Genomic DNA, 26,755 nt, shown 5'->3' on the forward strand with positions numbered 1-26,755 from the left:
GATGACTCAGAAGAGGTCAGAAAATAGTGCTCTTAAATTACAAAGTTAGGAACTGGAACCTAAATTTGGAGTCTATTCCAAGGTATTCTGCGAGACGCTATCAAGGAAATGAGCCAATTTCTCTTTGGCAAGTCTGACATAATGTAGCACAACAAGAATAAGGTGACCAAAACCCTAGAAATGTTTTATAGAGCATTAATTTCCCAAGAAATGTAAATAGGTCTTTAAAGTCTGAGAAATCCTGGGTTAAACAAAAGAAAAGCTGTGTTTGTTTTAGTGAGACAAGTCTTTAGTTTGTTAATGTACACACAGCCCTCAAGAGGGCGCTGAAGTACAATGTATTTTTCATACCTATGCGCTCAGGGACTGCTTTTTCCAGGGAATACCTGTTAACACCAAGAGGTCTCTAGTGTTCAGTAGAAAACAGGTTGGACAATACTAAGTTTTGGCATAATGTTGTAAAGCAAAATGTTTGAAAATAGGTGTCTTTTACAATTCTAAATTATTGAAAATTCAAAATAATATTAATTTTTTAGTTATAAAAATATCCCAATACATTTTATTAAAGGACAATTTAGAAACACTGTGCTTAGTAGTTTCATTACGTTTTATAAAGAAAATGCATGAATACAAACAGCAAATTCAATGGTAACTGTCACTGGGAGGACAGAAAACAATGTAGTCCATCCTCTCCGTATCAAGAAATGCATGGTTAAAGTAATACACATTAGTAGGATTTGTTACCTTCAAAGACTTTATTCAATTTGAATTTTTAGAACAGACTCATTAAGATAGTTTTCAGCCAAAATTCTAAGGGAATTAACATATAAATGGGATCATGTTGAAACCATTTGTATGTGTGTACGTGTGTGTGTGTGTGTGTGCACGTGCATGTGTGTATATAAGGGAGTCAGGGGGTACTGGGGATCAAACCCAGGACCTTGCACATGCTAAACACATGCTCTACCACTGAGCTATATCCCAAAGACTTTAATTTAAACTTGACTTTTCACTTGCTACTTACTATCTCCATTTCACAATGATTTCTATTACATTATTTATTGTTGTTGCTATCGGGTATCAAACTCAGGGCTTAGGCACACTGAACAAATGGTCTGTCTATAACTAACCTACAAATGTCCAGTCCCATTTGTAGATTCTTTTGTGCTGATCCTGGGGCTTGAATTCAGGGCCTAGGCACTGCCCCTAAGATTTTTGGCTCAAGGCTAGTACTCTACCACTTAAGTCACAGCTCCACTCCTGGATTTTTTGGTAGTTAATTGAAAATAAGAGTCTCACAGATTTTCCTGCCCAGGCTAGCTCTGAACTGAGATCTTCATATCTTAGCCTCCTGAGTAGCTAGGATTATTGTGAGCCGCAGGTGTCCAGCTTGTAGATTTATTTTTATACTCCTATCTGATTTAGAAATTACCTTGTATATAGTAAATAAGGCAGCAGGCATATTTTTAAATGTCTGATTTTACACCTATGCAAGATAACCAATCTTAAAAAAAGACTTAATTTGAAAGTCTTCTTTATTATCAGAACTAGTAACTAATATTATAGCATAGTTGCAAAGTGAAACAGCTACTTTAATCAGTGCCAGAATTGTAAATTACTTCAAATGCTACATTTTATAGCTTATTTTAATGACCAAATATTATATACTATATAGGCTTAAATTCTTTAAATGATATTTAAAAATAAAAAATAAATGGGGTATTGGTTATTTTGAAATGTAGTTATGAAAACAAGCTGTTATTTTAAAAAAAAAAACAGAATCTGAAAGGCTTCGGACAGATGATTCTTGTTCAGCCTTTACATTTTAAAGTATTCAACCCAGAACTGGCTAAATAGAATGTTGTGAGGGACAGTCATGATGGTGAGTATTCCAAGAATGAATACAGTTCTCAAGATAGAGGCTAAGGATGCAACAGTTATCTTCTCTTCCCACAGCGATGGTCAAGTATGCCTGAAAATGCCTATGCACTTATATGAGGCATGAATAGATTGGTGAACTATAGTGAGATAAACTCTTCACTTAGTGACTATTAAATCTGGGACGTGTTTTGAACCATGAGAATAAAAGAATGATCACACTGCTTCTGATTTCCTCATAGGAGTACAATGGTAAAAGGAACACATTTAGCTTTAGCATAGAAATTGAGGAGAGCAGCTGAAAAGCTCAGTTTTTTGGTAAGCATAGTAGATTCCCTTTATGAAGCTGGTGTTAGGAGATGGGACTCACATTTGTGCTGCAACTACCAGGTTGCACAGGACATGATTTGACCCTTGATTTATCCAACCTATGCACAGCACAATCAAAGGATGGAATAAACTTGATCTCATAAGCACACCCATTCTTCTTGGTGCCCTTGCCCAGCCAAGGAATCCCCTCTGATGACCTATCTCATGCTTCTGAGATCCTGAAGGTTCAGTTGAGGTCTATGGCTCCCTGGCTGTCCTTTAGGTCTCCTGTCCACTGAGATGACCCTGGCCTCTCCACTACTTCTGTTCTTGACCTAAATCTAAGCTTCCACTTGGACAGTGGAGGTAACAGGTGCATGCTCAAAGTAATGTTTTTCAAACTGAGCTCTTGAAAGTGCTTCTGAGGCCACCAAAGGAGGGTGTGGTGAGAGATAAGGACTAAAGCACAGCAGAGCACTTGGGCATCCTATGAGCTATTCTAGTGTCTCAGATATCAAGTTTTTACTTCAGCAGCACAAAGAGCTCTACTGCTTTGAGACACCACAGGAATCCGGGGGTAATGAGCAAAGGCTAAGCACTCAAGAATCAGAATGATTATATGCTGATAAACAAATATAAATATACATTCTCATTTCCCAAATACTTTCTTATGTACCCAGGTACCATGCTTGGGAGGGACCATGCAAATCTGAATAAAGGAAAGGCCATCCCCTTAAGATGCACCTTTGGCATAATATGTCTGCTTCCCTTGGGTTACTTTAGTATCCAACACTGGGAGAGGGTCACTAACCACATCAATAACCCAATCTTGGGAAACTGAGAGGCAAATAAACACATTTCTAGTTGACAAAATGTTGGATAAACCAATTTTTGGCAAATAATGTCATAGTGGAATCTACTAAATTTAGATAGGAGAGCACTACTATAAGTGGTAGAAGCATTTGGAAAGCTTTGCTTATCATCTAGAAAACTAGTATGAAATGGCTTCTAGATACACGATCTGTAGCTACAAACAGATGAACACGTAGAACTTGCCACCTGATCAGCTTCAGCTTCAGAAGGGTAGCCATTGTGTTCTTCCTGTATCTCCTGCACAGCACCAGGTGCATGGACAAGAAAAGGCAGAGAAGAGAAAGAAAAACACGTGCAAACAGACAGGTGAAAGGACAGAATTTTTTTTAAGAGACAGTAAGCATGTAAAAGTCGACACACCTTTCACAGCTTTGCAACTTACAACATTTGCCCTTTGGAGTTACAGAAATAACATGTAGGCCATCTATAGTACTTTTGGCCTAAAATGGGTATCTATTCTGTATTTGTATTGGAGTAGAAAAAAATTTTAAAAAGCAAACAAACATGTATTTCAAAAGATGTACTGGCTTCTTAAAATCAAACAACACTATAGCATATAGCAAAGAAACAAAATAATGGGCACACCATGGGTTCATAAAAAATAAAACATACCACAGAAACCAGTTAAAGGCCAAAGTCAAGCCAAAATACAAAGCAGTTTATAGACAAGTATGTCAAATACAGTAAGCTTGTGTTAACTAACCCCCCCCCCCCCCACTATATTGGCCAGAGATAAATTTCACTGTACACATGCACATATCACATGCTGGAGATTATATATATGCATATATGTTTGCTTAATTATTTATTACAAATCAAACACTGACTTAAAATTAGTATCACATTAAATATTTCTAACTGCAATATCAACAACATGCTTCAAGGGTCACATATCTTTCAATTTTATCCAATCCCTTTAAAGATATATCACTCCTAATTTCTCCATGAAATCAATTCTTGTTTGAAACTTTCAAAACTGAACTTCAAGTCCAGCAGGTGGTATAAAAACTATGAATATCTAAAAGGGAAAGACTATAACCCTTTTCAAAGGTGGCATCCAATTTCTGAGGCTATGAATATGAAACTTTGGGATAGCTATACTTTAACTTCATAAAACTTTGGTTCCAATAACTATATTTCTTTTAAATAAAAAAGCAATCAGTAACAAAGTAGCAAAGCTTTAAAAGAGTTCACTATTTCTCACCTTTTGCTTTTGTTATTAAAGTACAATAATGCTTAACACATTTTATACTCATTCAGAACACTGAATTTAGTGCACCCTTTAAGGCAATGTGATTTTAAGTGTGTCCAGCTTTGTTTTTAATTTCCATATTACAAAAACAAAGAAAACAAAGAAAATCATTCTTTGATTAAAATTTTAAAACAGAAACTAATGAATTTAAAAAAATACCATAAAGTACTTCCAAGTCCATGCAAGAAAAAAGCCAAACACTAATCTTCAACAATGTGAATCAATGAAAGAAAATTATTCCCACAACAAAAGAAAACATGGTCAAAACAATATTTAAAAGGTACACCTAGCAGGGCACTGGTGGTTCACACCTGTAGTCCTAATAATAATCTGAGGATTGTGGTTTCCAGCCAGGGCACGAAAGTCCATAAGACTCTTATATCCAACAAACAAACAAACAAAAAAGTTGGAAGTGGCACTGTAGCTCAAGTAGTAGAGTACTTGCCTCAGACCAAAAAAAAAACAAAAAAACTCAGGGACAGTGCCCGGGCCCTGAGTTCAAGCCCTAGGACCCACACAGAACCAAAAAGGGGAGAAAGGGGGAGGAAACCGAGTAACAAGAATTTGGCTTAACCTGATTATTTTGTACTACTTCATTGGCTTCAATAAAATTGAAAATTTTTAACTGACATTGTTAAAGAATACTGTCAAAATTCACACTGTTTTCAGTTAATAGAATTAGGTTAATTTTCAATGTCTGATACTAAGAGTTAAATGCATGCACATTACCAATCTTTGTCTTGCTCTATGAATATTCTGAAATAAAGGGAAGGAAAATTGTGAGGAAAAGATCAGCTATAATTTACTATTGTTGAATTGTTAAAAATATTAACTGGGATTGGCTGGGCTAAATTTTTCTTCAATATAAGCACTTATGCTTTTGGGATTCAACATGCAAACACAAACATGACTGAAAATCTTACTTGGAGAGCATAGACAGCATATGACCACTTATTTGGTGGTTCAATTCTATCAAATGAATCACACCATGGGCAAGGCTGGAGAAGGCCTGGGTAGGCTTAGACATTTACATAATCCCTGCCAAGAGCCTTCATTTGGTCAGATTTCATGTAGGACAGGGAAAGTCAGTATCGCACACTAGTAACCACTTTAGCAACCTACCCTCACACACACTGGATTTTACTGCACATAAAAACATCATAACAAATAAAGCATTTGTAGTGAACACTTAAAGCTATGACACAGCAGAGCAAATTGATCTGAGTGACTCATAAAAACCAGTGAGAAGGTAAAGGCCACTAAATAGACTAAGTGTTCCATAAAGCACAGACATACACAAGTAGGAGGCCCATCTGCCAAAAGCCAAATATCCTTACCCTTATATCAGGCCTCCTGAAAACCTGTTAGTTAAAATACAGAACATCATCATCTATTGACCTGTAAAAGATGCCATTAAGTTTAACTTCCCATTCCCTAAGAAACATCCCAATCCTCTATATAAGGAGAAGCAAGTCAATCCTAATGTATTTGCCCTTGAATTATCATTTAATATCAAATCAATTCTAACATGTTTGTCTTGTATTTTTTCAGGAAAGTCTATGAGTTGAAGAAATGTATCAACTTTTGGCTAAGACAAACCACATTATTTTAAAAACCTCTCCTCAGTCAAGTGCTGTTACAAGCTATCATGACCAGGCTGTGTTTTGAAAAGTTCATTTGTGTTTCTGTTTAGAATACGGACTGCATTTTCTACATAGCAATGCTGAAATAAAAAGGCACTTATGCTCCCAAACCAAGCCACAAAAACAAATAAAAAATTAAACTGAACCACAGAAATTGTTCACTGGACCCAGAGCACAGTTCAGTTATAGTGTTAAGTAACAATATCATAAAACTGAGGTAATCATAAAGCTTAACATAATTTATATTGACATTACTCTTTCAATGAATACTTGGGACTCCCTAATTAAACTTCCTGATTTGCTTACCAGACTAGGAGCAAGATGCCTGTTCTAATGGACTTAGACAATGAAGGGAAACCTCTGGGGAGGAAGTAGTAGTGGCTCATCCCAGAAGGGATGGGAACTCCCCCTCTATTCAACTGGAACCCTGACTTCAGTAACATGATTGCTGCTCCTGAGGCACATGAATCCTAATAGCAGAGGAAACAGTGCACAAATGGATCAAACTCTTGGGGAACACTTTAATGATCTTTGTACCCTAGTCCAAAATCCACGATCACAGCATCTAACCACCGAGTGTTTTTTTTTAAAAAAATACAAAATCAAAAAAGAAACTTATCAGAGTTTCTTAATGACTTTATGGTTTTACTCAAGAGGTATGAGATCACATGAATATGAACATACAGACCTCAAAAAATACCAGTGTATCATCTATTAAAATACTCTTTGAAGTCAAAAAGGTCTTCAGAATTACATGGCACTGTACCTCAAAAGAAATTAAGGTCTATAAATTCCTAAACAGACTGTTTAGATTAAGCAGGTTTAATCTGGAAAGGGCTATTTATCTTAATTATTGTGATAGTTTCATGAGCACACACATATGTCAAAACTTATCAAATTGTAGGCTTTAAATATGGGGAGTTTATCACTTGTTAGCTACACCTCAAGAAAGCTGACAGAAGCAAATAAAACTGCTACATGTTTATGGTAATTAAAAGCTCAAAAGAGAAAGCCTTCCACCCACAGACAACTATACTTAACTAGACTCAGTTTGTAATTCCTTTGAGAATTTCCTGTCACTATACACATGATTTATCACCTTGACCTCTAGTTTTAAAAAATGAGAAAATAAACTTTCTCAAACTACTTCCTCCCTTTTCCCAGTCTCTGCTGACTGAGTTTATTTTTTAATTCTTCTGTCATTTTCTTTGAGAAACAGCTGCAGAATAAAGTGTTCGAAACTTTTATGTTCAAGCTACTTAACATTTTATACATTTTAACTCATTTTATTCTTGTGAGAACCTGTGAGATTAAATGATTATTGGCCCTATTATTTTTTTTTTTTTTGAGAAAAGCAAGACATTTTAGGTGGAGAACTATCATTTCGACCTTGGCATTGTGACTAGATTTGTGACCTGACAATGTTGTAGGGTCTCTGCACACAAATTATAAAGAGAAATTCTATTTTGACACTTCCAAAGTACACAGGGAATCTTAACTCTCTTCAAGGCTTGTTGAAGAAACCAACATCAATACTCCTTCCTTCTTGCTTCCCCTCTCCATCTGAAATCTTCTATTCCAACGTGCTGGATTATTTGCACATTTTTTTCTGTGACTACAACTTTTAATGCTTTGTTTGAAAAACCATAGTTAACACTGTAATCTAAAGAGCAGCATACTCAATAATATTTTTACAGAAATATGTCCACTGCAGAACCAAGCAGGACAACTGAGCCTCATCTATGGAACACATAACTCCTTGTCAAGGAGCCTTTGTAGAAGGAGAAAGAAACCTGAAAGTTCAGGGCTGGGAAGGTGGCTCAGTGGTTGAGCACTTGCCTTGCATGCCTGAGGCCCTGGGTTCGATTCCTCAGCACCACATAAGCAAAAAGAAAAAAGCCGGAAGTGGCTCTGTGGCTCAAGTGGTAGAGCGCTAGCCTTGAGCTGAAGAGCTGAGGGACAGCGCCCAGGCCCAGAGTTCAGGCCCCACAACCGGGCCCCCCTTCCCCCCCAAAAAAGAAACCTGAAAGTTTGCAGAAAGAGGAATGATCATCAGGTTTACACTCACATAATTCTTTACCTACTTTACCGAAATCCTCAGTGCTCTAAGCATGAGAAGAAAGTCCATGGAGGTTTCTCCAAAAGTATCTGTTTCTCTCTGCTTCTTTCCTGAAATAAACCCTTCCAGGTGCACGAAGAAGTTTTCATTTGGTTTCGAATCTTATTTTCATGGATGCCAGAGGAGAGAGTAGTATTTTGAAGTCAGGAGGTCTAGGGATACCTAATGTCTGCTTTCAGGCTTCAGTGGATGGGATGACTACAAGGCCCTGGCCAGTTCTAAAATTCTAAGTGTGGAGTTATTTAGGCCTCATTAAAAGATTTCAGAAAATCTCTCCCAAACTGACACTTTAAAAGGCAACATGAAATTGTGGTTAAAAATGCAAGCTTCTGAATCACATCCAGACCCTACAGCTTAATTAACTGGCCACAAGGCCTCAGACCAGCCACACACTGCAGTCTTAGTCTTCTCTCTAAACCGGTGATGCACAATGCACCTCCAACACAGCTTGTTGGGAGGGCTACTTCAGTTAGGATCATTCTACCTGGGGTGGGATAAGTAGTTGGTAGATCTCAGCTGCCCTCAACTTGTACCACAATAATCCTCACATACCCGCATCCTTTCCTTATCTCCTATACATGGCAAGAACCTACAAACTGTAATTACTAACAAGAATAATCTAGCCAACAGAACCACTCAATATTTACTAACCTATGCCACACTCTAAATGGTTTTTAGTAAATCTAGAAAAGGCAATTGAACTGTGTGTGAAAGTTGTGGTGGGAATACAACTTCCTTCCCCTGTCCCAGCCTCCCTTTATATCCTCCTTGGAGGTTCTCCCAACCTATGCAGAGAGGTAAGGGCTTTGTACAGATGGGATTTACATGATAAAGAAACACTTGGAGACTACACCCTTTGTCTCACCAGCCTCTGAAGAACTCCCTTGGCTGGGCACCACCCCAAAAGGGGCCACAGTTGTCCAGGGTTGCCTGTGGTTGTGTTTAGCTCTGGGACTGCACAACCAGGCCAGGCCTTGCTCCAAGCCAGCTTGGACGAATAAATTAAACTGATGCTGTGGTCTAAATCTGTTTGGCTCCTGTTGGTTTTCTGTTTTGTTTTTCCTTTGGTTTTGTTTCATGCTAGGATGGAACAAAGAAGCCCTGTCCATGTTATGCGAATGCTTTAACACTGAGCTATACCCACAACCTATATCTTAGTTCTTAATAAGGTAACAACTGACACCCTTAAACCAGAAACTAAAGTTTTCAAACACACACACGGTACTAGTATTATAAATAATAAGCTCACACTATACCACGTACCAAATTAACTGCCTTACAAGGTATGTCAATCTTCCTAGTAACTTATATGAGCAATGGGAAAGTGAGGCAGTAACAGGTGAGATAATCTGCCCCATACTGTACATCTACCAACAGGAGAATAGGGAATCAAACAAAAGCTGGCTGGCTCCATAAAGCATGCAAGACCCAGTCCTCAATATACCTTCACAAGTTTTTTGCCTCATTGAAGGTGCTGACGGGAACCTAAAATGCTAACTCCCACCAGGCTCTGTTCTACCCCCTCCTTTTTTGTTGACTCGTCTACTTAAGCACTTGACATTGTCTGACATGTACCATAATTTTCTGTGTCTCTTTGCTTCACTAACTTCAGCCTGGCCCTACCTCTTACATCATGCAAAGGTGTTCACACTGGGTTTCTGCAAGTAGTTTGCTCCTTTTATATATAAAAATGATTGTAATGATACTTTATATTAAATGAGCATTTATGCTCCATACATATATTGCCTTATTTAACATAGTCAATCTTCTTTGCAGATAAACCATGGTTAAGAAATGTGCTAAGTAACTGGGCCTCATAGTAAAAAGGGCTCCAAGACCAATTTTATAATCATTTAGATAATTCAATAATAAAGTTATTAAATCAAATAAATATTTTATATATATATTTTTGTTTTCTTTTGTTTTGTTTTGTTTTTTGGGTACGGTTGTGGGGCCTGAACTCTGAGCCTGGGCACTGTCCCTCAGCTCTTCAGCTCAAGGCTAGTGCTCTACCACTTGAGCCACAGCACCACTTCCGGCTTTTTTCTTTTTGCTTATGTGGTGCTGAGGAATCGAACCCAGGGCCTCAGGCATGCAAGGCAAGCGCTCTACCACTGAGCCACCTTCCAGCCCCGTCAAATAAATATATTTTAAATTAATGAATCATTTTTGAGTTTATACCTTAGTGCTTCTATTCAAGGAAACATTATAATACTGGAGTTAAAACACCAGTGTTTTCTTAGGTATAAAGCCTATATAATTTTTTTTTAGTAATCAGATCACTACAAAGAGGCTTTTAAAAAGGCAGTTTTAGCTTGGTACTGGTGGCTCATGCCTGTAATCCTAGCTACTTAGAAGCCTGAGATCTGAGGATAGTGGTTCAAAGCCAGCCAGACTCTATCCCCAATTAACCTCAGAAAAAGCCACAAGTGGCACTGTGGCTCAAGTAGTAGAGCGCTAGCCTTGAGCAAAAGGAGTGTTCAGGCCCAGAGTTCAAGCCCCAGAATGGGGAGGGTAAAAAAGCCAATTTTACTCTGCTAGGAAGTTCAAACTGTTCCATCAGAAGATGGTTCTGAGTAGAGTGAAACTGAACTTTTTTTTTTTTTTTTGGAGCCTCAAACACCAGAAGTGTGTTCACCAGCTAACTTGACCTGAATCAAGGCCAAGGATGGACCAATAAAAATCTCCAGTGGCTAAACAATCTTTCATATGTACTTTTCAACCAAATCAGCAAAATATAACCCCAGGCTCTGGGAATTTAACCCATACCTCAATCTTCCCTGATCTCCCTGGTCAAACCTTGCCAGAACAATCAACCAGAACGTCTCTCATAAATAAAGGAGGGAGGATAACAAAAGAGTAAAGTCTTCCAGAAATGTTTTAAAAAGTGAATAAGGATTAAGGGATGTCAGCCTGATTTCCACTTACAAAAGGAATTAGTATATTTATAACTAAACTAGTAGAAGGATAATTGTTGATTTTCCTAAATTCTAACCCTTTGTCAGTATAGTCAATTTTTCTTTAAATAGTCTCTCTAATATATCATGATTTCTTATAAATACTAATCAAAATGTATGTGCATGCAGATTAGAGTCATTCAGCAGTCTGCAAAGAATTGACTTCTATGTATTTTTATTATCTTTAAGTAGTTGTACAAAGGGGTCTCAATTTAACAAGTCAGTTTAAAAGTACAATGCATCTTGATCAATGTCATCCCTTCTATCATTCTCCCCCATCTTTTCTAATTCTACCCATACTTTCGAGTTATGTAGTTCCTTGACTTTTTCAAGCTAAGCTTTTAAGATGATTGTAGATTCAGGTACAATTGTGAGAAATAAAATATTCCATGTTCCCTGTCACCCAGTTTTCTCAGAAGTAACATCTAACACAGCCTTAGTGTAGTACTAAAAGCAAAATACTGATATTGCAACATTGTGTCACTGCACTACCAAAGTATAGAACAACTTCATCTCCATAAGGATTCCTACTGTGGCCCTTTCATAGCCATATCTACTCTCCTCTGTGCCCTCCAAACCCTTCTCAGTCTGCTGGCATCCATTAATCTGTGTCTGTTTCTGTAATTTTGTCATTTAGAGAACATTATATGCATGAAACTATCCAGTATATGATTTTTTTTCTTTTTTTCTTTTTTGTCGGTCGTGAGGCTTGAACCCTGGGCCTGGGCGCTGTCCCTCAGCTCTTTAGCTCAAGGCTAGCACTCTACCATTTGAGCCACAACACCACTTCCGGTTTTCTGGATTACTGGAGATAAGAGTCTCAAGGACTTTCCTGCCTGGGCTGGCTTTGAACCACAATCCTCAGCTCTCAGTCTCCTGAGTAGCTAGGATTACAGTTGTGAGCCACTAGTGGCCAGCTTCCAGTGTATGATCTTTTGATATTAGAATTTAAAAAAATTCCAACTTGCTGATTGTATCAATCTTCCTTTTTTTTTGTTAAGTAATATTCCTTGGCGTGGGTATATCATAGTTAGAAAGATACGGGTTGTGATTAAAGTTGGTATGGATATCCACGTATACGTTTTTAGGTAAAAAAAAAAAAAAATGCCAAGGAGTACAATTGTTGGGACACATAGTAGCTATATGTTCAGGATTTGTTTGTAAAGAAATTACCAAACTATTTCCTAGAATGACTGAGTCATTTTACATCTCCACCAACAATGGAAGGATGAGTGTTTCTTCACACTTTTGTGAGTTTTTGATGTTGTCATTGATTCTTTACAATTTTAATCATCCTGACAGGTATGATGGAATACCCCATCATGACTTTAATTTGCATTCCCCTACTAGTTAAAAATGTTGAGTATTTCAGTTATATGCATATCTGCAATCTGTCTGTTTCTCTTTGGTGAAATGTCTCTTTGTGTCTTCTGTACATTTTCTAAATGGATGGCTTGGTTGTGCTGTTAGATTTTAAATAATTTTATAGTCTAGATACTAGTCCCCTGCCTGATATGAGGTTTTCTCTATAGTTGACTTTTCATTATCTTTTGCAGAATACTTTTTTTTCCTTTTATAGATTGTTTTTGGTGTCAAGAATTCTTTGGTCTCAGATCTTGAAAACTTCCTTTTTTCCCTCAATGTTTCATGGTCCCACTTTTTTGTATGTGTCAGTACTGGGATTTCAACTCAGGGCCTTGTGCTCTGGCTTGGCTTTTTCACTTAAGGATGGATGAGGCTCTACCACTTGAGCCACAGATCCACTCCTCAAAGGTAGTCTCTTCACAAATGCTAGTTGAATAACTGAACTTATGCCTTCCCTCGATTGAATCCTTGTGTGTTGACTATATTTCTGTGGGCCAATTTGTGAGTTTCCTGTTCCGTTTCACTGATTTGTGTATCTATATCCCTGCCCTGGTCTTGATAACTGTATCAATGTGATATACCTTGAAATCATATATTCTGATTCCTCCCACTTGATTCTTTAATCATTTTAACTATGTTACTTCCTCTCTGCCTTTACATATGAATTTCACAATAATCTTATCTGTATCTACAAAAAATTCCATGTAGGATTTTAGTAGGAATTATGCTTCTTCATATATGAATTTGGATACAAATGACATCTATTTTTGTGTTTGCCAGTCCAGGGGCTTGAATTTAGGGCCTGGAAGCTGTCCCTAAGCTTTTGTGCTTGTGCTTAGCGTTCTACCACTTGAGCCACAGCTCTACTTCCAACTTTTTAGGTGGAGTCACATGAATTTTCCTGCCTGGGCTGGTTTCGAACCATGAATCTCAGATCTGAGCCTCCTGAGTAGCTAGGATTACAGGCATGAACCACTAGCATCCCACAGAAGTGACATCTTTATTATGCTGAATTTTCCATATACATGAATACATTACATCTCCATTAATTTAGATCATCTTTAATTTCTATATCAACACTTGGTAGTTTTCAGCTTTGCTAGATTGATACCTAAATATGTCATTGTATTGTGCTAATATAAAGGGTATTGTTTTAACTTATTTCCATCTGTTGCTAGTACATAAAAATAAGTTTTTTTTAAAAAAATCTTATACCTGTTACCTTGCTAAACACACTTATTAGTTCCATGAGGATTTTTGCTTACTGTGGTTTCTTTTTTCCTTCCTCATCTTTTTTCTTTTTTTTGCATTTATTTATTTTTTTTCTGTTTTTTTTTCCTTCCTCATCTTTAAGATTCATTCCTTTAACCATTCTTTTAGAATAAGAAAACTAGTGACAATTTCTCTTCACTGTCCATTTTCTGAAAATGTTCCTGAGCATATTTTTCTACATTAGAGTTTTCTTTCAAAACATGGCACTTTCTTCCAACATGTTTTTTTGCCATTGGAATTAATTTTCTCCATAGGTAAGCTGTTATATTTCCCTTACTACCATCTGCTTGCTTTTTGCTTATTTTTCAGAAGTCTGACTATGATGTGTCTTGGTATGGATCTTTTTTTTTTTTTCTTTTTTTTTTTGGGTCCGGTCATGGGGCTTGAACTCTGGGCCTGGGCGCTGTCCCTCAGCTCTTCAGCTCAAGGCTAGCGCTCTACCACTTGAGCCGCAGTGCCACTTCCGGCGTTTTTCTTTTTGCTCATGTGGTGCTGAGGATCGAACCCAGGGCCTCGAGCATGCAAGGCAAGCGCCCTACCACTGAGCCACCTTCCCAGCCCCTTGGTATGGATCTTTTGCTTGACTATGATGTGCCTTGATATGGATTTTCTTGTCTGGAATAGACTCAGCTTTGTAAATCTGAAGTTTATGTCTTTATACCAATTTGGGAAGTTTTCAGCCATTTTGTCTTCAGGTTCTTTTTTACCCCTATTTCCTTTTTCTTCTTTGGAACTTTGACCAAACAAATGTTAGATCTTTTATTATAGCTCACAGGCCCCAGAAACTGTTCATTTCTTTCTTTCATTCAGATTAGGTAATGTCTGTTGATCTGTTTTTGAGCACACAGGTTCTTTTCTCTGCCCTTTTTATTCTGCTATTGAACTCACCCAATTGAGTTTATTTTCCTATTGTACTTTCTAGTTTAAAAGTTTTCATTTAGGGGCTGGGAAGGTGGCTCAGTGGTAGAATGCTTGCCTTGGATGCTTGAGGCCCTGGGTTTGATTCCTTAGCACCACATAAGCAGAAAAGGCTGGAAGTGGCACTGTGGCTCAAGTGGTAGAGCATTAGCCTTAAGCTGAAGAGCTCAGGGACATCACTCAGGCTCAGAGTTTAGGCCCCACAAGTGACCAAAAAAAAAAAGTTTTCATTTAGTTCTTCCTTATCTCTTATATTTCTTTGCTGAAACTACTATGTGGCTGTTTTTTTATTATTTCAAGCATGTTTTAATTGTTTAATAAAGTAAGCATACAAAATTTTTGCACATGATCCTAACATGTCTATCAACAAAGTTGATTCGTTTGTCCCACACATACTCTGTCTCTCTCTGTGTTTCTCTCTGTTTATTTCTCTCTGTTTGCTTCTGTTTTTCTCTCCCCCTCTCTTTCTCTCCCTCTCTGTTTCTCTCTCTCCCTCTCTCTCCCTGTTTCTCTCTCTCTCTCTCTCTCTCTCTCTGTTTAGTAGTCAGTATTTGCTAGGAATCAAATCTATAGCCTTATGCATGATAGGCAAGCAGTCTACCACTGAGTTACATCCTTAGTCAGAACTGATTCTCTTTTATCATTCAGTTTGACATCTTGTGCTATGCCAAGTGATTTTCAATTGAAACCTGGGTATTTTAAGCATTATGTTAAAGACTTTAGGTCTTATTTAAACCTTGTGTTTTAGCTGGCTTTCTCTGAAACTGCTCCAGCAGAAGCAAGTACTGCTTCATTACTTAAAGGTAGGTTAGGAAGTCCTACACTCATCTTCCATTGATATCAGAAGGTTGAGGAGTCCTTGTTACTTCAGAGCTGGGGCAACAGTTCTCCAACTAAACTCCCATGGAACCCTCTCTATCTGAGAGAAGAAAAGGCACTTCATTACTACTCTCACATGGTAGTCCCTGACACCACAATGTCAAGGCAATAGTAAAAATCCTGTCTGTCCACCAGGCATCCTCTGAAGAGGGTTGCCAGTCTGTGCTGGCAAAAGTGGAATCTAGGTTTCCCAAATGGCTTTGCTGATGGGATAGGTGTGCAGACAGGTTTCCTAGCCACCCCCCCCCCCCCCGCCCGCCTCCCTGCCCCCTGCCAGGGGTCTAGAAAAGAGTAGTGTGTAAAAGTTTTCTTTTTGTGAAGCTTCCCTTTTCGTTGTCCCCTAAGTAGGCCTATTTCCCCATTCCAAACAAAGGAAGCTATTGACTGTATTTCATTATAACTTGTTAACTGCATTTTTTTTGTTGGACATGGGCTTTGAAGTTGGGGCCTGGGCGCTGTCCCTTAGCTCTTTTGCTTGAGGTTAGTGCTATATTACCTGAGTCATGCTCCATGTCTGGCTTTTTGGTGGTTAATTGGTGATAAGAATCTCAGGGACTTTCTAGCCTGGGCTGGCTTTAAACCACAATCTTCAGATCTCAATCCTAGCTACTGAGTAGCTAGGATTGCAGGCGTGAGGTACCAGCACCTGGCAACTATATTGTTTTATCTAATCTATGAAATATTACATTCAGACAATCTATTTTTTTGCCAGTCTTGGGGCTAGAACTCAGAGCCTGGTGTTGTCCCTAAGTTTTTCGTTCTCAAAGCTATCTCTCTACCACTTGAGGCACAGCCTCTTGAGTAGCTAGGATTACAAGCTTGAGCCACTGACACCAGGAATTGTTCTAATTTTTTCTTTTAACTCAGGGGAGAGAATTGTTTTTTTACTGTTAGTCTAGTAAGGATAAAAATAGGTGAGTTGGTAGTGAGAGAGTAAGAAAAACAAAACAATTTTTGACATTTCCTCTAATAGAAAATTATCTTCATTTTCAGGCTAATCTTCAGGATGATTTGGTATTAAAGCATGCATTTATTAACTTAGTTGGCCTCAATTCAACAATAATAGCTACCTACTCTTTCAACTGGGACAATGTTTGCTAAATACTTGTCATTTCACAATACTACCTTGGCAGGTTTGGCTTGCTGTTTTTGCATACCACTTAGACCAATATTAATATTTGTCTTTCTATTGAGTTAAAATATACACCTTTTGTATACTTTGCCTGCTCTAAGCAATAACATCCATTAAATTACAAGGCTGGTGTGCTAATTTTCTAATGAACAATAAGAAAATTATATTTCTAGTGAACAATAAAATAATTACATGACTACTGTAGTATGTTCACAGTCATATCATACAAACTCATTCCATATGAAACCCGTGATATTCTTGCCACTCTGTGGGTGAAGTGACCCCATGCTGACTGACAACTCCTAGTATAAGTATAGAAAGAAAAAGTAATTGTTGTCAACATCTATCATGAGTTGCTAATTATTTGGGTTTATAGAAATATACTAGGAAAGCTGGGCACAGGTGGCTCATGCCTGTAATCCTAGCTACTCAGGAGGCTGAGATCTGAGGATCACGGTTCAAAGCCAGCCTGGGCAGGAAAGTCCGTGAGACTCTTATCTCCAATAAACCACCAGAAAACTGGAAGTGGCAGTGTAGCTCAAGTAGTAGAGCGCTCACCTTGAGCTGAAGAGCTGAGAGACAACGTTCAGGCCCAGAGTTCAGGCCCCATGACCAACAAAAAAAAATAGAAATGTAGTAAGAATGTTTGGTCCCATAGCCAACTTACGAGATAGAAACTTAGGAAGCCTAGGTTTCAGATTTTATTGTGTATAAGAAATATATGAGTCAATTCATTTCTTCCCTTAGAGATTCTTATTCACTAAGTTGGAGGCACTCAAGAAGCTGCATTTGCTAGGAGCTGGTGGCTCATGCCTGTAATCCTAGCTATTCAGGAGGCTGAGATCTGAGGATCGTATTTCAAAGCCAGCCTGGGCAGAAGTTTGTGAGACTCTCTTCTCCAATTAAAAACTAGATGTAGCACTGTGGCTCAAAGTGGTAGAGCACTAGCCTTGAGCAAGTGATAGAGCTCAAGGACAGCACCCAGGCCCTGAGTTCAAGCCCCACAACCAACAAAAAAAAAAAAAGCTGAACTTTTTACGGACACCCAGGAGCACTGGTGTGGGAAGACACAAGGGTCACTTTTTGGAAATCAGTGGATGGAGTGGTTAAAGACAAAATCATTCTAGCTCTTCAATAGGATAATCTGAGTTCAAATTCCAAATTCTAACAAGGCACTTGACCTCTCTTGGCTTTCTTTACCTCACCTACACAGTGGTATCTAGAAAGATAGTTACTTCATTGGTTTAAGATTTAAGTGAATAATATATCAAGAAGTTTTATAGAACTAAGTTCAATTGTAGGATGTTTGCCTACCATGTACAAGGCACTGGATTCCCCAACACTACAAAAAAATGTATTATAAAACTATATATGCCAGCTGGGCATTAGTGGCTCATACCTATAACACTAGCTACTGAGGCGGCTGAGGATCAGTTTGAAGCCAATCCAGGCAGACCAATTTGAGAGACACTTAACTTCAATTAACCAGCAAAAACCCAGAAATAGAGGTGTGGCACTAGTAGTAGAGCACTAGCTGAGCAAGTTGAATGAACACAAGCTCCTGAGTTCAAATTGCAGTACTATTAAAATAAAAAATAAAAAATAAACCAAGTCATAAAGTTAGGGTGATACTGTACATGAAGATGTCTTTCTCAAATATAGAATAACAAAGAAATATATATGTTTTTTATTTGCTTGTTTGATAAAAGATCTTGCTATGTAACCTAGGCTACCCTCAAACTCAAGGTGGGCCTTGAACTTAAAATCTTCATGCCTGCCTCAGCCTTGAGTTCTAGGATTGTAGTTAGGCTTTTTTCTTTTCTTTTTTTTTCTTTCTCTTTTTGGTGTGCCAGCATTGGGGTTGAACTCAGGGCTTTACACCCTGTCCCTTAGCTTTTGTTTCCGTTCAAGGTTGGTTGGTGGTCTACCACTCCAGCCACATCTTCACTTCTTACTTTTACATGGTTAATTAGAGATAAGCATTTCAAGGACTTTCTTATTTGGGATGGTTTCAAGCTGGGATCCTCAGATCTTAGATTCCTGAATAGCTAGGATTATAGGAATTCATTTCTTCTAATACAATAAAACTTGATTTTTTAAAAAGAGGAAAATTGCTATCTAAGGACCATTTTCCCTCTGAATTATAAAACTAGGGCTATTTATACTAGATGCTGGTAAAATTTCTCTTCTAAATTTTACATTAAGCAACAGCAAACCTTTATCCCCATTCCCAACACATGGCAGTTATGCATCAAGGGACCAAAGGCTCACTTGAATTAAAACCTTTTGCAAAGTTTCTTGGCTATTTAATATACTGAAAATGAATTATTAAATACCCAACTTTGCTTACCTTGTAATCTCTGGATACATTTTCTGATGTCACTGAACCTGAAATCTGACTAGAAATTGTAGCAGCTATAAGCTGTTTACACCATTCAACATGTGACCCTGTAGGACTAAAAGAAATAGTGTGATTAAAAAAGGTTAAAACATAGACCCCAGCACTGAAAAATGAGTACTGGATAGGGATACATAGACATTTATTAGATGAATAAACTGTTATTAAACTACTTGGTTGTCTTTACATTTACTATGAGAATAGCAATATTGACTGAAAATAAGAAGATTAGGTTCCTGGTTAAGTTTACCTGAACCAACCAAAATTTTCCAGAATAAGTTTATAATTCTATGTGCTAGATAAGCATATTATTTTCTAATACTTACTGAAATTTTACTCTATCACAATTTCATGGAAGAAAGGTTTATTTATGTATGCATTTATGTAGGTATGTATTTATTTATTTATTGCCAGTCCTGGGGTTTGAAGTCAAGGCCTGGGCACTGTCCCTGAACCTCTTTGTGCTTAAGGCTTGCATTCTACCACCTGAGCCACAGCACCACTTCCAGCTTTTTCTGAGTACTTTCATTGAAGATGAGTCCCAGACTTTTCTGCGTGGGCTGGTTTCAAGCTGTGATCCTTGGATCTCAGGCTCCTGAGTAGCTAGGATTATAGGCATGAGCCCCCAGGGCCTGGCTCAAAGAAAGATTCTTGATAGAGTGTGTACAGAAGATGAATTCCAAATGAAATATTTACCTTATAGCATGTGATTTTGAGGCATTCAATTTCTTGTAGGCAGGTTTAATCTAGGAAATAGTGTACTTTTGGGTAAACAAGAGACAGTTTTCTTGGCAGTACTGAGAATTCCACTCAAGATCTCACACTTGCAAGGCAGTTGCTCCATCCCTCCAGCCACACCCAAAGTCCTGTTACTGTTTTAGTTATTTTCGAGAGGGTTTCACTTGATGCCTGAAGTCAGCTTGGGCTGCTAGCCTTCTTTTTGTGCTTCTCTATGCTGCTGGGGATGACAGGCAAGCCACTGTGCCCAGCCATTCACTGATGGGGAGTCTTGTGAATTTTTATACCTGGGCTGACTTCAAACCAAGATTCTCTGCTTTCCATCTCCAAAGTTGCTAGGATTACTAGTTTGAGCTATTAAACCAAAGAGACTCAGTGGAGCAACACTGACTATGATTTTTTTTTTATTGTGGAAATACTGTACAGAGGGGTTACAATTACATAGGCAAGATAATGAGTACATTTCTTATCAAGCATTGTAGACTCCTCCTTTGTGACTATGATTTTTAAAAGAATAAACTATAGCCAAGCTCTGGTGACTTACACCTATAATCCTAGCTACTCAGGAGGATGAGATCTGAGGATAGTGGTTCGAAGCCTGCTTGGACAGAAAAGTCCCACGAGATTCTTATCTCCAATTAACCACCCAATAACAGGAAGTGGTGCTGGGCTCAAGTGGTAGAGCACTAGCCTTGAGCACAAAGAGGCTCAGGGATAGTGCCCAGGCCCTGAGTTCAAGCCCCACAACCGACAAAAAAAAAGAATCAACTAGAAAGTTGACTTCTTCTGTGTCTAGTAGTAATATTACCTTACATTTCTATAAGTACTTTAACATGCAAACAAAAGGTTCTTATAGGACTGGAATTTTGGCTCGAATTGTAGAGTACCTGTCTAGCAAGCAGGATGCTTGGAGCTCAAAGGCCAGCAATGCTGAAAGAAAGTTTCTTCCAGTTGTTTATGTCACAGCCTCATAACCATGGTGTGACAAGAAGGCTCGACAGGGATGAGCCAGTTTGTTTTTGAGATGAGAAAAATGGAAGCAAAGAGGTAACAACATATCCCATTGGGAAGTGGTTATCCTTCCAGAACATGGCACAGCCAGTAATGTGCAGCTTACTGAATTAAAGCCTGTACCACAGATGTCTACCACCTGCCTCATGTGAAAACACAAACACCATGCAAAGAAAATGAAAGCATTTCCACACATCTAGCCTTACCCAGTGTCACAGTGACCATTTTACAAACCAGAAAATCAAGCCTCCAGTTTTGTGCTGCTAGATCACATGACTAGTAAGTGGCTTGGCCGGGCTCTTAACACCTGACCTAAAGAATCATACTCAAAAGCAGTCAGAGAAATTACAAATTGCCTCCAGGAGCCAAGTTCCTCTCCTGATTTGTCACAACACTAACCAAGTAAAGCATGAGGGCCAGAAACACTTATGAAAGTTTCCCATGCAATAAGCCTGAACCAGAGGATTGAGTGGGGGGGGCAGGGGGAGGCTGGGAAGGGATGGGAAGGGTAAACAAAGGAGGAGGCTGCAATGCTTGATAAGAAATGTACTCATTATCTTGCCCATGTAATTGTAACCCCTCTGTACAGTATGTTCACAAAAAATAAATAAAAAAAAAGAAATATTAAAAAAAAAAAAACAGGGCTCGGAAGTTGGCTCAGTGGTAGAGCGCTTGCCTTGCATGCCTGAGGTCCTGGGTTCTATTCCTCAACACCACATAAGCAAAAAGAAAAAAAAAAACAACCCAAACCCACATCTCTAATTAAATCCACACTTGTATTCAAAGACATGTGAGAGCTACTGGAAATATGCAAAATGACATAAATATTTGTGGTCTCTGATTAAGACAGTCTGAAGGTTGAAAATATAAGGAAAACCACTTGAATAAGCATAAATTCCCAGGGTGTACTTTAGAAATCTATCATAATTTCTGACTGTGAGAAGGCTAAAGGGAGTTTTTACTTTCCTTGTTTCAGGCAGTAGTCATCTTCCCTTTTAATGCTTTTTCATACTGCTTTTTTCTCTGTCCCTACTCACTCCCGATTGCAAAGGGAAAAATTGTGGGAGCCTACTGTTGACAATGAGTGGCCTATTGCTATCATCTGCTCAGCTCCCTTCCCTAGTTCTGCAGATAGGGACACTTCTCCTTTCTTTAAGGAACTGAACACACTTCAGGGGACTCTATAGGGAGAAGGGCTGATGCGCTTCCTTCTTCTCTTTCCTGTTAGCTCCTGAACTGTGGGGTCTGTCTGAGGTATACTAGAGGCCAATTTCTACCTCCAAGCACCTTAAGACACAGAGATTTTTTTTTTAAAGCAAAGACACAAGAGATCAGGAGTCTTGGCAACACTGTTCCAACCCTGGTCCCAATTGTGCTCAAGGCTAACTCATTCCCCATCTGAGGAGCAGTGAGAACATGAACTGTGACTGAGATGTTTGATCATCTGCCACAGGAAGTGTCCTGGTCAGTGCTGTTAGACACACAGCGATATACCCTGATAACTGTGCTTTTCACCAAGCCACATCCTCTCACAGCACCACAGCTTCATCATCACTAAGACAAGTATAGTACTGGGAAGAGAAGTGAGAGCCCACAGTCTGGGGAGTAGAGCTGAGCCAAGCCTGTAGAGGCTGACTCCACTCAAAGAAGAGCTCAAGCAGCAGCTGGTCAAGAGGTCACAATTGAGCCCCCTCTCTCCAGTGAGTTTGCACAACTGTCCTTCATGTGCCACCTGACATTGGAAGCTCACAGCTCTGCCTCTCCAACTTGCTCTCTCTGGATACTAATGCCTATGCCCTCACAGCTGAAGAGTCCACCAGGCTGGATGGCTCTCTGTGTCTCTCTGTCTCTGTCTCTTTCTGTCTTCTTCTCCAATTTGCTCTCTCCAGATCCCAAATGCCTATACCTTCACAGCTAAAGGGTCCACCAGGCTGGCTCTCTCTGTCTGCTGCCTGCTACATATTTAAATGCCACCCTATTCCAATTCCTTTTTTGTGTACCCCAGCATTCTCTATTAGCCTCTTAATTCACGAACTAAAAGACAACTGAAGTCTCCCTGATTTAGATCTCTAGCCCAGGATCATGTTAGCCAACTACCTCTTTGACATCTGTTCAGGGATGCATGTAGTTAACATCTCATGATTGATATGTCCAAGGCCAATACTTCTCCCTCAGAAAGACCATTTTTCCAATAAATCTTCAGCAAAGATGGAACAAATCCTATTGGGTCTACTGTGCAGTTCTTCCTCAACTTCGTGTCTAGAATGGGACTACTCCCATCCTCTCTCTATCGCTCTAGGCTAAGCTACTATTTTGACCTTACCACAATTGCCTCCTATCTCCTAGTTTTTTCCTACTCCAATCCTTTACCTTTTCTGTCTATTGTCCAAATGACAGCTTACTCAAATCCATAATATGTCACTTGTCTGTGCCAGAGTCCCCAAGAGATCCCTTCGGCCTCTGAGGCTCTCCACAAGGTATTCCTGTAACCTCTCTGACCAAATCCTCACTTAGCTCCTTGGTACATACACCTACTCTCTTTGGTGATTCTTGAATACTTCCTTCTCACTCCCACCCCAGGACTTTTATACAGGTCTCTAACTGGAAAGCTGTCAGCTCAGGTATCTCTATGGCTGAATCCATCTCAGGGCAATATTCAAACGTCACCTTTGTCAGGTGTTCTCTGATCACTTTACATAAAATTTGAACTAAAGCTTAGTAGACATCCTTCCTATTTCTGCCCCAGCTAACTATTTTTCCATATCACCATCTAACAGAGAATACACTTTACTTGGCTTGTATCACTCTCTCTCCTGGCAAACATGTGTTTCACAAGAAGAGAAATCTGGCTTTTTTTCCTGTTGTATTCTCAGGCCCAACACAATGTCTGACACAAAGTAGGCACTCATATTTGAGAAGAAATGCATGAATAATTAAGCTTTTTGATAACCCACAGACTAGACTCTCCACTTACAGTATATTTGTCATACAAATGCAAAGCAATCATTCTAGAGTGTCAAAGGAATTGCACAGCTCCCTTGATTAAAAGCATTCTGTGGTCCCCATAGCTAGGGTGACCATATCATTCCTCACCCAAACCAGGACAGAACTGAATGTTTAAAAGGTTTCAGTGCTGTTAATCAAACGATTCCAACAGGTATGCCAGGACAATTCTGGGAACATGGCCTGCAGTATCCAACTACTCAGAGCTAAGGAACTTGTTAAACATGCAGAATAATGAGCTGGACTCCACAGGTAGACTGGGTAGATTTATGGTAGGGACCACAATCTGCATTTGCATACCATGAGCAGCATCCCCCACTAATGGGATACTGGCACAGATTCCTAGGCACATCGAAGAGGCCTTCTCTATTACCATTCCCCATATCATCACCTGACCTAAATGACTGAATTCTGCTCTCATGCCCCAAATCATCCCCACTAATGTGCCCTTTGCTAGCTTCTAATTCTTCACCATTCAGTTCAAAGGTCAGCCTTACTGAGAAATCCCTTCCTTACAGCCCATCTATCAGATGTCCCACTACCCCAAAATATCTTCACCTTTACCTAGTCACAGAACAGGAATTATGGAGACTATAGAGCTTTTAGAAAATACTGATTTCAAATGGATGGACCTAGAACAAATCATGTTAAGTGAGGTAAGACAGGCTCAGATAGACAAATGGAGCATGCTTTTCTCCTATGTGGAAGCTTGATCTAAAACATAAAATACACTAGGACATGATAAATTATATAGGCCTCTAGGCATCCACACACAGACCAAAGGGGGTACTATTAGGAGAGGAACACAAAGGCACAATGCCTATGTGCTTCTGAGCATACAAAATAATATTTATTAAAATGAACTCCAGGAAATAGAAACAAGAGGATTTTTCTTTGTTGTGGTTTTCATTTTCTTTTCTTTTTATCTTATCTGTCTTTGGGAGCATATTGAGGGCACAGAAATGGAGGGACAAAAGGTGAGCAAATGCAGCAGTGGTACTCACTAGACATTATGTTGAAAATGAACTATCCAAATTGTGGGTGGGGATGGAAGGGAAAAACTAGGAGAGAGCAAGGGAAGGGGTGACACTGTCGAAAAAGAAATGTACTCATGACCTGACTTATATAACTGTAACCCCTCTGTACATCACCTTTACAATAATAAAAATTAAAAATAATTTTAGAAAGATTTTCAAAGAAGAAAATAGATCCCTATGAAACTGACATGTTGAATTGATATCTCTTTACAACTACTTACAGATAATAAATAAATAGATAATTGGGACATACTCCACAAGCTTAGTGTAGCCTTTTCACCTGTAGCATTGCACTTTTTCCCATTCAATTTCAATTGATGAATTTGTATTCTCATAAAAAGGTAACTCAGAGCACAGACTCATCTGGTGCTAGTTTGGATCAGTAAGACTTCAGATGCTGGGGGATACTTGAAGAGGACTAGTCCTCACCCTTCCAAGTGCTACCTTAGGTAACATCTGGGTGATTGATTAAAATATACTGTAATTACATGGAGGGAGAAACAAAGGGAAAGGGAGTGCTTGTTGTTCTCATCTTTGGAAACTCCCAAAACTTTAGCACATTCTGTGACTAAGTCAGGCAGGAATGAGCAGCTGAAACTGACAAAGCTAAGTGACAGAAACAAATGGCCAAGATGTGAGGAAGCCAATGAAGGAGGCCATCTCTTGTCTGCCCACCATGGGGTGGTGGCCTTTCCCAGATGGACTTGGCTGGTTTATGCCTCCAACCCATTTCTCTTAGTTCTGCCACTGCTTCCCAAGTAGCCCTCTGATGTGTTCATTAAACAATGCCCAGTCCCTTCAAAGTGTGAAGTGAGAGTTAAAGAATCTGCGTTCTTGCCTGAGCAGTCTGGAAATTTGCCACGGGGGCATCTTTATCTCCATCTGCACCAGCTGCATCGCCTGGACTTCCTGTGTCCCAGTCCCCACCCCCACTCCAACACTGAAGGCACCGAGCAGTGGCAGCGGGATCTAAGTCTTCAAAGCACAGGAGGAAATGTGAAAGAGCCTGGGCAACATCTCCCCTCACAAGATTCACGGCCTAGCTAGGACAAACAAGGGGTGGCCCAGGAATAGTAGGTGGTGGGGTGGCGCGGGAAGCAGTTTGACAGTTCCGTCGTCCCCCAGGGAACCGTGCAGCTGGCTAAGCGGAAGTGAGCCAGGTGTTCCGCCCGCGACGAGTCCAAGGGCTGCGGCTCGGGATGGGGAGCACCGGTCTCCAGGGAGACCAGAGGGGGCCGTGGAGGTGCTGCCCACCCTGCCATACCTAGAGTGCTATGAGTGAAGGGGTACTGGGCCTCCCGAAGGGCCTCCGGGAGTCGGGGTGCAGGAGGCCATGGCAGCCTGGGGCCCGCTTACCTCTCCAGGGTTTCTAGGCTGGGCTGTCGGGAGGCGGCGCAGGCGCCTCCGATGGCCCGAGGGGGTCTCCTGCCACCTGCCGGGCCCGGGCCCGGGCCCCCAGCCCCCTCGCAGCCCGCAGCCGCCGCGGCCGCCGCCGCCACCGGCCTGTCCATGGCGCGCCAAACCCCAACCGAGCCCCACTGCCACCGGGAAGCCGCAGTTGGGACCGGGGGGAGATGACAGTTGGAAAGGTTCCGCCCCGCGCCTCCGGCTACTCAGCTCTGCTGCCAGCCCTCCTCAGGCGACTGCCGCCATTAGCTGTCACCTGGCGGCCCTGCGTTACCCACAAGGCCGCGCGCGGGGGCGGGGGCGGAGGGCGGGGCGGGGAGCGTGGCTACAGGGGGCGAGGCTGGAGGCGCGCAGCGCGGGAATGGGCGGGGAGAATACCTCGCTCCTCCCTCAACCCCGCCCAGGCTTCACCAGGCGCCAGTCACCAGTTGGGGAGATTCACACTATTCACACAGCCTGCTTGACAGATCTGCCCTAGCACCAGTCGCTAGGATTCAGTCTTTAAATGGATTTTGCCTAACGTGCGTGGCTCTGTAGTCTATGCAGATGTGGAGTGTCCAAAAT

At 40.1% G+C, this 26,755-nt stretch overlaps 1 protein-coding gene across 3 annotated transcripts in view; it reads right to left on the reverse strand.

The window, feature by feature from the left end:
• The window catches only part of Mtmr1 (myotubularin related protein 1), a 64,352-nt gene extending 37,897 nt beyond the window's left edge, over positions 1-26,455 (reverse strand). The window contains exons 1-3 of one of the 3 annotated variants that reach the window (XM_042680379.1): positions 26,141-26,455; positions 18,948-19,053; positions 3,247-3,297 (exon numbers count right to left, since the gene is read on the reverse strand). In XM_042680379.1, coding sequence (XP_042536313.1) covers positions 3,247-3,297; positions 18,948-19,053; positions 26,141-26,295 — 312 coding nt within the window. In that variant the 5' untranslated portion in view covers positions 26,296-26,455. Of the gene's footprint in view, positions 1-3,246; positions 3,298-5,649; positions 5,674-18,947; positions 19,054-26,140 lie in introns of all 3 variants that reach the window. The other 2 variants (XM_042680380.1, XM_042680381.1) reach the window with 2 other exon arrangements.
• Positions 26,456-26,755: the final 300 nt, after the last annotated feature.

This window comes from Dipodomys spectabilis, unplaced genomic scaffold (assembly GCF_019054845.1).
Source record: "Dipodomys spectabilis isolate Male_0828 unplaced genomic scaffold, ASM1905484v1 ptg000060l, whole genome shotgun sequence".
NCBI lineage: Eukaryota > Metazoa > Chordata > Mammalia > Rodentia > Heteromyidae > Dipodomys > Dipodomys spectabilis.